This window comes from Psittacula echo, assembly GCF_963264785.1.
Source record: "Psittacula echo genome assembly, chromosome: 23".
Taxonomy (NCBI): domain Eukaryota; kingdom Metazoa; phylum Chordata; class Aves; order Psittaciformes; family Psittacidae; genus Psittacula; species Psittacula echo.
The window spans coordinates 6,089,336-6,099,591 of record NC_137748.1 but is presented as its reverse complement, the minus strand read 5'-3'; the positions used below and the strand labels follow the sequence as shown (position 1 = coordinate 6,099,591).

Sequence of the window (10,256 nt, the reverse complement as noted above, 5' to 3'; positions counted from 1 at the left end):
CTGCCACCGTTCTGCACCCTCAGCATGGGCTGGGATCCTCTGATCCCAAACCAGGGGCATGGGAACACCCCTGCACTTCCCCTGAGGGCTGAGTGAGAGCAGGAGGGGAAGGGGAGGAATAGAAGGGAATGGGATGGGAGAGGATCTGATGGGATAAGAAGGGATAGGAGGGGATGGAGATGGGATTGGAAGGGATGGGAGGGGGTGGAATGGCAGCCTTACACATGCCCCCATGCAGAACCAGGTGTCCAACACTGGCACCACCAAGGTTTGCAGCCCCAGGGCAGCCTGTGGGAGACATGGGTGTGCAGCAGGGCCAGGGCCGGGCTGTCCCCATGTCACCGCACCGGGGCAGCAGGTTCATGTCACGCCTGGTGCTCTCCTCGCTGAGCCCCTGGGGAGCCGCGTGCTCCGGCGCCATTCCCTCCATGGGCTATATCTGGCTCCGCATTTGCATGGCAGCGAAGCAGCGCATCTGGGCAGCGCCACGGGTGTCACACGCAGCCTCGCCGGGGACAGGAAAGTCCCAGCACATGATTGTTTGTAGAAGAGTAGCTTCAGCCCCTTGGGCGGAGCCTTCACCCTAGCAGGGCTGCGCCCGCAGTGGGATGGGGATCATGGAATCATGGAATGGTTTGAATTGGAAGGGACCTTAAAGCTCATCCAGTTCCAACCCCCGCCACGGGCAGGGACACCTTCCACTAGAGCAGCTTGCTCCAAGACCCTGTGTCCAACCTGGCCTGGGTGATGCTCCTGGGCCCTGCAGTGGTGCTCCATGGCCAGGGAGGATGCTCCCAGGCTGGAGCTGATGCTCCTCAGCCATAAGCACAGCCCTGGTGCCTCCCACAATGAAGGAGCCCCTCACCCAGTTCCATTTTCCCCCTCGCTTTTCCCACCGCAGGCTGTGAGCGGAGCCGAAGCCAACACAGGGATGTTGGGAATGATCCTGCTCCCCCCCAGCCACAGCCCCATTGCTGCTTCACTGCACACTGCGGGGCTGGGGGTATGTGGTGGGGGTCCTGCTCTTCCTTAGCCCCATTTCCCACGGCTGTGGCTCTGTGTTGGGGGGGGCTGAGCCGCACTTGGGCCCCCCCCAGGCTGTTGCTGCCGGGGGCTGGTGCAGCCCCCCCAGAGCGGAGAAAGTTAGTCAAATGTGCAGAAACCACAGTGCGGGGGGGGGGGGGAGGTTGTGGCTCTGCCACCACTTTGGTGTCACCCGGCACAGCCCGCAGGTGCTTGCACCATTGCCATAGCCCCGGCACCGCGGCTATGGAGCTTATGTGAGAAGGGGGGGATCATGCAACACGTGGGTCCTCCTTCACCTCCTCCACCCATCCTGTCCCCGGATGGGCCACGTGCATGGCACGGGCTGGTGCACAGCACCATCCATCCCATTGCACGTGGGGGCTTAGGGGCTGCCCCCACGTCACACGTGCGGCCTCCCTCCATCCTGGGCATGGGGAGCACTGGGAAGTGCTGTGGGAGCTGGGATGAGTTCTGAGCAGTGCGGTTTCCCCTTGCTCTCACCCCCCGGGTGCAGTCACAGCAGCACCCACACAGCAGCACCCTGCAGGGGACCCCCCCGGCCAGCGCTGGGGCGCCCTGACACGTCTGTTCCTGGTGCTGCACCCACCATGCACCCAGCACCCTGCAGGGGACCCCCCCGGCCAGCGCTGGGGCGCCCTGACACGTCTGTTCCTGGTGCTGCACCCACCATGCACCCAGCACCCTGCACGATGCAACCCGCGCCTGCTGTGCTGCACGTGGGGATGGGGCTTTGCCCTTCCTGTGCACATCATCACCCCATCCCCATCCCATTCCTGTCCTCGTCTCCTTTCCATCCTGTCTGCAATCCAGCTTCACCCCCATTCCCATTCCATCTCCTTCTCATTCCCATCCTATCCCTATCCCAAACTTCCCATCCCACCCCTATGCCCATCCCATCTCATCCCCATCCCCTTTCCATCCTATCTGCACACATCCCATCCTGATCTCCACCTCCATCCTGCATCCCTTAGCACCCACCATGCACCCTCCATGCACCTTGAACACACCACACACCCTCTGCACCCTGCTCCTGCCCCTGCACCCATTTCCCTGCAGCCCCAGTGCTGTAGGGCTCGGTGCTGATGGGGGGCTGACACCAGGGGCATTGCCAATCCCTCAACAGTGCCCATGGGGACAGAGGATGCAGACATCAGTGGTGTCCCGGGGTTGGGGACCAACCCAAGGGCCTCGGGGTGCCATGTACTCATGAATGTGGGGTGCTGGGTGCCCTGGGGAGCAGGTGGGGGGCCCTTCCCAGCACTGTCACTGCCGCTGCTCTCTGCTGCTCACCGGCGCTGCTTAAAAACACCTCTCCTGGGTTTAATGCGGCGCAATTTGGGGCTGGGAGCAGGAAGTGAAACCCCACACAGGTCCAGCCCCCCACCTCCGAGCTGCCCCCCGGTGCCCCATGTTCTCGGGTCTATCTGAGGCCCAGGAGCCGGGCGCCCTCCTTCACCTTGCGGATGTTCCAGCGGAGCAGGCGGATGGCGTGGAGGCCGAGCCGCAGCACCGCATCGTGCTTGAACACCAGCTGGTAGAAGGCACCGGTGACGAGGGTGCCGCCAGGGTCGGCGTGTTTCAGCGCCGCCATCGGTGTGAACGCCGCGTTGGTCCGGTGCCGGAAGGGCGGCCGCGGCGCCGCGATCACCCGCAGCGTGTGCTGTGCGTGGGGACAGATTGTGCCCATCACCACACACCTCCAGCCCCAGCCCCAGCCCCTTGCCATCCCATCAGCACCACACCTCCATCCCAATTCCCATTCCACCCCCTTCCCATCCTATCCCCATCTCCAGCTTCTTTCCATCCCATTCCCATGTCCATCGCATCTCATCCCTCCTCATCCCCATTCTCATCCCATTATCATCCTCATCCGCTTTCCATCCCGCCTGCACTGCATCCTGACCCGTCTCCATCCCCAGCCCCATTCTGATCCCATTCTATCACCATTCCCATTTCCATTCCCCTTCGCATTCCCATCCCATTCCCATCCCCATCCCTTCTCTATCCTTTCTGCACCACATCCCCATTCCCAGTCCCATTCTGATCCCATCCTATCCCCATCCGTATTTCCATTCCCATTCCCATTATCATACCACCTCCGTCCAATTCCAATCCTATCCCCATCCCCAATCACTACCAGTCCTATCCCCATCCCCTCCCCATCCCATCTCATCCCAGCAGGGCTCAGCCCTCTCAGGATGGAGCTCAGGAGCAAGAAGATTTCAGGGTGGGACCTCAGCCCCGCTGCTCCTCATTAGGACTAATTGAGGCTCCTCTGAACAGCCCAGCGTGGGCAGGGGCTGCCGGGCCAGGGTGGGCAGGGGACAGCCCTTGGTCCTTGGTCACCTCCGCGATGTCCTCGGGGGTCTGCCCCAGGCTGGCAAAGACATCTCTGGAGTTCCTCAGGTAGAGCTGGGTGAAGATCTCGGCTGTCTCGGGGTCAGTCTGGGAGTAGTCGGCACGTTCGGCTTCTTGGTACAGCTTCGTCTCGAACTCCGTCGTCACCGGGCCCGGCTCCACAAGGCTGATCCTGCCCAGGGATGGGGCACTGAAGACCCCGGTACCCCCAAACCCTCCCCTGCCCTGGGGCTGCCGGCCCCCTGCACTCACGCCACGTCGAAGCGCCGCGCCTGCACCACCAGGCTCTCGCAGAATCCCTCCACTGCGAACTTGGAGGCTGCGTAGATGTCATTGAAGACGATGCCTGCATGGAGTGGAGGGTCCCGGTCAGGGGCTGGGGGGGTTTAGTCCCATTGGGGGTGCCCCATTGCCCCCCCAATTTACCCTGCAGGCCCATGATGCTGCTGATGACCACGATGTGCCCCCCGCGGCGCCGCTTCATGTCGGGCAGCACCTCCTTGACCAGGCGGACGAGGCCGAAGAAGTTGGTGTCCATGAGGCTCTGCATGGCCGCCAGGCTCTGGCACTCCAGCGGTCCCACCATGCCCACCCCGGCGTTGCTGACTGGGGGCACGGGACATCACTGGGGCATCCCCTGTGCAAGGGGGGTTCCTGTGCCCTGTGCTTGAAGGGTCCTCAGTGCCCAGAGGGTTCCCAGTATGGGATGCTCTGGGTTTGGGGGGGTCCCTGGCACCCAGCACAGAACGTCCCCAGTGCACTGAGGGTCCCTGGTGCAAGATGGCCCTGGCACTGGGGGTCTCTGACATGGAGCATCCCCACCACTGCATGGGACATGCTTGGCATGGACAGACCGAGGGCAATGGGGGGATCTAGCACGGGGTGTCCCCAATGCACAGAGGGTCTCTGGTGAAGGACATCCCCAGAATGGGGGTTCCTGATGCAGGATGTCCCCAGAATGGGGATCACTGGTGCAGGACATCCCCAGAATGGGGGTCCCTGATGCAGGATGTCCCCAGAATGGGGGGCCCTGGTGCAGGACGTCCCCAGAATGAGGGTCCCTGGTGCATGGGGTCAGGGCTTTGCCGGTGCAGGATATCCCTGGCATGGGGACTCCCTGACACAGGGGTCCCCAGCATGGGACTTGCATGGCACGGACAGTCCCTAGGGCATGGGGCGCACAGGGCACACGGTGCCGCGGTGGCAGGGGTGTCCGGGGCTCACCCAGGACATCGATGTGCCTCCCGGGAATGCTGTCGACGCAGGCGCGGATGGAGCCTTCATCGCACACATCCAACTGCTTGATGTGCAGCGTGGTACCCAGCGCCGGCCCCGCGGCGGCCACCAGCGCCGCGCTCCTGCCCGTGTCCCGCATGGTGGCAATGACTGCGGCAGAGGCGGCTCAGCCCCACGCAGGATCCCCCTCTTGGCAATGGGGGGTCCCCCCTTGCACCCCGCTCACCTCGGAAGCGGCGCTGCTTATCCCGCGCCAGCCGCGCCGCCAGCGCCAGCCCGATGCCGGAGGAGCAGCCAGTGATCAGCACCGTCTTGGGAGCCATTGGGGGGGGTCACAGCCCTGCTCCCGGCCCCCCAACCTTTAATAGCAGCTTGTCCAGCCCTGGCCCCCCCCCAGATCCAGGCTCTTAATCCTCTCCCGTTAATCCCCATCCTGGGATTTGCCGGCGGCCGCGTGGCCGAGCCGCACGTGGTGCACAGAGGGGTCTTTGTGTGGGACCTGGGGTCCTGTGAGGACACGGGGGACCCCCCCCCAGCACCCCCATTTTGAGACAGGAGCTCTGCAAAAATAACCTTTATTCTCAGTGGTATAAAACACATCACAGTTGAACTGGCCTTGTGGGGATGAGGGTGACACCGGGTGCTGGGTGCCCCCCTCAACCCCTTCCCCTGGGACCCCCAAACCCACCTGGCCTGGGAATGAGGAGCTCCAGGGCCCCCCCCCCCGGGGACACTTGGGGCTGGTGCAGCGGGGATGGGGGGTGGACAAAGTGCTTTTGTTGGGGGGACCCGGTGGCATTGGCACCCCAGGACCCCATGAGCAAAGCCGGCACTGGTGGGTGGGGGGGGCCGGTGATGGAGGCACCGCCGTGTTCCCTGCCCCATCCTGCTGCCCCGCACCAGAGCCATGCCGGTGCTGCCATGGCGGTGCCATGGCGGTGCTGTGCCGGTGCCGGGCTCAGAGGGCCACGCAGGTGCAGTAGTGCCGCAGCTTGCAGGGCAGGATGCCGCGGTTGATCTGGTGGAACTCCACGAGCTGGATGAGGTCGGCGAAGCGCGTCTGCCCGTCGTCCATGGTGAAGTAAAGCCGCCCCTCTTCCTCGCTCTGCGGGGGGGGGCACGGTCAGGACGCCCCCCTCGGTACCCCTGCCGGCCCCCCCCAGCCCTGCTGCGGCACTCACCGGCAGGATGAGATAGTGTTTGACCCGCTGCAGGTGACACAGGGACAGGACGAAGCCCTTGGGGTTGCGCTGGCTCTCCCGCACCAGGAACACGCTGCGAGCACGGGGGTGGGGGTCACTGCTGGCCCTGGGGTCCGAGGTAACCCGCCCAAAACCCATGGGTGCTCTCCTCCCCAAGGGATCCCCCCAAATCCCATTCCCAAGCCCCCAGGGGCTGCAGATCCCATGTAAACCCTGGAGGGTCCCCACATCCCTGCAGTGCCCAGGGGTACGATTCCCCATTCATGGAATCATGTCCCCCCTGTGTCCCCCATGGATCCCAGGGGCCCCCATGGGCCCATACCCATCCACCAAGCCCTGCCGGCCGATGAGCTGCTGTGTGTCCTCCCGGGAGATGCGCCCATGGAACCAGGGCTGGGTGCGATGGATCACTGCGGGGACACGGGTGTCAGGCTCGGGGCAGGGGGACCTCAACCCCAAGGAGGGACCCCCCTCACCCCATGGCACACAGTGCTGCTCACCGGCGCTGAGCGGGGAGCTGTGGCACGCTGCCGGCAGGCTGTACCGGTGCGTCGTCTTCTTCTGGCCATGCAAAGCAAGGAGTAAGGCATTAGGGTGGGGTTGGGGGGGGTACGACCCCCATCCTGCACCCCAAAACTCACTCTCCAGGCCTGCGCCTCCTCCAGGGCCACGCTCAGCACCTCGCTGGGGTTCTCGATCACCCGGCCCGTGCACCCCGAGAAGTCCATGGCCACCAGCGCGTTGTCCGAGACGCTTCGCTGGGAGAGACCAGGGGGTGATGGAGGGGTCCCCCATGGGATGGGGGCTGCAGGGTGAGGGGGGGTCACTGGCACTCACCAGGGGCGTGGGGCCGATCCAGGGGGGCTGGCTCAGCCGCGCCTGGGCTTGCTGGTAGTTGCGGTAGAGCTGCATGCCGTACTGGGGGGCATCCCCGTGAGAGGGAATGTCCCACAGCAGGTGGGGGATGGGGACCTCCACATCCACCCCATGTGGGGATGGGGACACCCATCCTGCATCTCTTGTACCACAGTGATGGGGACATTCCCCCAGCATCCCCCCAGGATCCCATTGGTATCTCCCCATCACCCCTCCAGCATCCCATTGGTATCTCCCCATCACCCCTCCAGCATCCCATTGGTATCTCCCCATCACCCCTCCAGCATCCCATTGGTATCTCCCCATCACCCCTCCAGCATCCCCCCAGCATCCCATTGGTATCTCCCCAGCATCCCCCCAGTATCCTTCCAGCATCTCCCCGGCATCCCATTGCTATCCCCCCAGCATGGAACCAGTAGCACGTCGTTGTGGCCGGGGCTCACCTTGAAGAGGCGGAAAGCTGCCATCCAGCAGCTCCGGCTCTGCTCATCCTCACTGCAGAGCAGCTTCAGGCCCTTCACACCACTCCGCACCTTGTAGGGCTGTGGGGAGAGGCTGAAGCCGTCATGGAGCAGCCCTGGATGGGTCTTGGTGGGGAGCAGAGACCCCCTTGGCAAGGAAGGGGACAGAGAAGGACCAAGCACCCCAGACCAGAGGGACATCCCCACCTTGATGCAGAAGCCAAACTCAGTGGGTGTCCCGTAGTGCTTCTTGCCCTGCGTCACGTAGTAGATGTTGGACTCAGAGAGGTCAGCAAAGTACTGGAGGTGCCGGGGGTCCTAGGATGGGGACAGGGGGTGAGGGCTGGCCCCGCTGCACCCCCCGTGGTGCTCCCATCCTCATCCTCACCTTGGAGGTGCCTTTGGTCGAGTAATAGAGCCCTGAGCGGCGCAGTGAGAAGTAGAAACGCTTCCAGACCTTGCGGCCCGGCTCCCGCAGCTGCAGGAAGCCCTCGACCTCGGGGCAGCTCCCGGAGTTGAGGAAGTTCTGGGGGCAGAAGAGGGCTGAGGGGCACAGTGGGGGCCCCATGGCACGGGGGGGTCCCCATGGCACGGTGGGGTCCCCATGGCACGGTAGGGTTCCATACACACAGTGGTGGGACACAGCACATCTGGGCACGCTGGCTCCATACCTGGATGAGCTCGGAGTGTGCCATGCTCTTGTTCGCCTCCAGGCAGCTGGACACCATCACCTCGGGGAACAGGGACTGCTGGGGGGACAAAGGGGGTCAGGGTTGAGCCATGAGGTGCTGGGGTGCTCCTGGGTGCTGAGGTCCCCTGGGTGCAGGCACATACCGCAGGGCTCTTGAAGAGCTCGTACTTGGCAAAGTTCTTGCGGAAGACGAAGCGGGCATCAGCGCCGGGGGGCCAAGAGCTCTGCACCTCCAGCACCAACTCGTGGTCCTCCAGGCACCGCTCTGCAGGGGGACAGGGCTCAGTGGGGCGGCACCACACAGTGCCATAGAATCATGGAACCCCAGCCTGGGTAGGGTTGAAGGGACCTTAAAGCTCCTCCAGCTCCAACCCCTGCCACGGGCAGGGACCCCTTCCACTGGAGCAGCTTGCTCCAAGCCCCTGTGTCCAACCTGGCCTTGAGCACTGCCAGGGATGGGGCAGCCACAGCTTCTCTGGGCACCCTGGGCCAGCGCCTCAGCACCCTCACAGGGAAGAGCTTCTGCCTAAGAGCTCATCTCAGTCTCCCCTCTGCCAGGTTCAAGCCATTCCCCTTGGCCTGTCCCTACAGGCCCTTGTCCAAAGCCCCTCTCCAGCTTTCCTGCAGCCCCTTTAGGCACTGGAGCTGCTCTAAGGTCTCCCCTTCAGAAGCCTTCTCTTCTCCAGGCTGCCCCAGCCCAGCTCTCTCAGCCTGGCTCCAGAGCAGAGCTGCTCCAGCCCTCGCAGCATCCCCTTGCCCTCCTCTGGCCTCACTCCAGCAGCTCCACATCCTCACCCCGATGACCCCAGCACCGCTCTCAGCACCATCCCAGCCGCTCACCCAGGCCCAGCTGCTGGTGCAGCTCAACCAGAGCCCAGCTGTGGTCCTGCAGCGCCCGCGTCCTCCGCACCAGCGTCTCGCAGAGCTGCCGCGCCGTGGTCCCCGCCGCCGCCTCCAGCGAGCGGCAGGCGCCGTCCTCCCCGAACACCTTCACCACCTGCACGGCCACGGCATCAGGACCCCAAACCAGAGTCAAGAGCGGCCCCATCCCCTGCCCTCTCTGTGCCACACCACTCACGTGCGAGGCTCCTTCGCGGGGGGGGGCCTGCCCCAGGGCCGGGCTGCTGAGGATGGGGGAGTTGGAGGGGCTGCAGAGCTCGGGGAACGGGTTGGGAATGCTGGGGAGCGACGAGGCGCGCGGCTCCTCTTCCAGAGGCTGCCGGCTGCGGGCAGAGAGGGGCTGAGCGCTGTGCATCGCATCTCAACGCACTGAACCCCCCGACAGCCATGCGGGACCCCCCCAGTACCTGCTGCCATGGATGAAGAGGGGCTGGGAGCGCTTGAGCTCTGGTGGCCCCTCGCCCCCATCCCGCTCTTCCTGCTCCGCGCTTCCCGGCCCGGGGGGCTCCCGGAGGCTGCTCTGCTGAGCCCCCCCATCCATGGCATTATCTGGAGGGGATGGAGAGAGCCGGCCTCGCACCACACCAGGCTCTGGGTCGTCGTCCCTGTGGCAGCCCCCCATGGGACAACACCCAGGGCCCCCCATGGGCCCCCCACACCCCGGGTTGTGTTTTGCCGGCGCCCAGACACGCCGTGACTCAGCCTGCGGTGACGTGAACCAGCTCCGGCCAAGCCCCGAGGGGGCTGCCCAGGGCTGGAGTGTCCCCAGGGGACAGGAGCGTGAGCACAGCCCCTACGAGACAACAGAGAATCCCTCCCCGGGGCACCACTGAGAGACTCGGTGACACCAGAGCCACCAACCGAGGGTGATGGAGACCGGTTGGGCTGAGCCGAACGGGCCCGAAACGAGACAGGAGCAGCAGCGCGGGGCTGCACCGCGGCGCTGGCGGCAGCAGGAAGCGGAGCGCGGCGGGGACCCAGCCCAGGCACCTCCTCGGGTCCGGACAAACCAGTTCTGGAGGCCGCTCCCAGCCCCACCTCACCGCGCTGGCATCCGGGCCGGGCGCCGCCGTGGGAACTGCCCCGAGCTCAGCCGCCGGCCCCGGCTCCCCCGTCCCGTCCCGTCCCGTCCTGCCCGGTGCCCACGCGGTGCTGGGGGGGGGCACAGACACCGGTTCCGGCCCCACAGCGATGTCCCCGCCATGGGGATCCCCACGGCACCGCTTGGCGCGGCCGTCGGCACGTGGCACACGTAACACACGCACGGTGCCCGCCGGCACAACCCAGCGCCAAGCAGGGCTGTGGGGCAGGGGGACCAGGGCCACCAAACCAAAGGGAGGGGGTCCCAGGGCCATCAGACCTAAAAGATGGGGTCCCAGGGCCACCAAACCAAAGGGAGGGGGTCCCAGGGCCATCAGACCTAAAAGATGGGGTCCCAGGGCCACCAAACCTAAGGGATGGGATCCAAGGGCCACCAAATCTAAG

General features: G+C 65.0%; 2 protein-coding genes across 2 annotated transcripts; both read right to left on the bottom strand.

The window, feature by feature from the left end:
• Nucleotides 1-2,467: 2,467 nt before the first annotated feature.
• On the bottom strand, nucleotides 2,468-4,964 carry LOC308229499 (retinol dehydrogenase 8-like; the record flags this gene model as incomplete). The annotated part of the gene is made up of 6 exons (XM_080633552.1): nucleotides 2,468-2,707; nucleotides 3,394-3,577; nucleotides 3,658-3,751; nucleotides 3,832-4,011; nucleotides 4,630-4,791; nucleotides 4,868-4,964. 6 exons carry the CDS (start codon nucleotides 4,962-4,964, stop codon nucleotides 2,468-2,470), a joined length of 957 nt encoding a protein of 318 aa, XP_080489678.1.
• Nucleotides 4,965-5,599: 635 nt separating this feature from the next.
• Nucleotides 5,600-9,312, bottom strand: GRB7 (growth factor receptor bound protein 7; the record flags this gene model as incomplete). Its single annotated transcript, XM_080633535.1, has 14 exons — nucleotides 5,600-5,746; nucleotides 5,823-5,916; nucleotides 6,166-6,253; nucleotides 6,344-6,404; nucleotides 6,485-6,601; nucleotides 6,681-6,761; nucleotides 7,163-7,261; nucleotides 7,388-7,498; nucleotides 7,569-7,706; nucleotides 7,852-7,929; nucleotides 8,015-8,136; nucleotides 8,712-8,868; nucleotides 8,950-9,094; nucleotides 9,179-9,312. The coding sequence occupies 14 exons, from the start codon at nucleotides 9,310-9,312 to the stop codon at nucleotides 5,600-5,602; spliced, it is 1,572 nt and encodes a 523-aa protein (XP_080489661.1).
• Nucleotides 9,313-10,256: the final 944 nt, after the last annotated feature.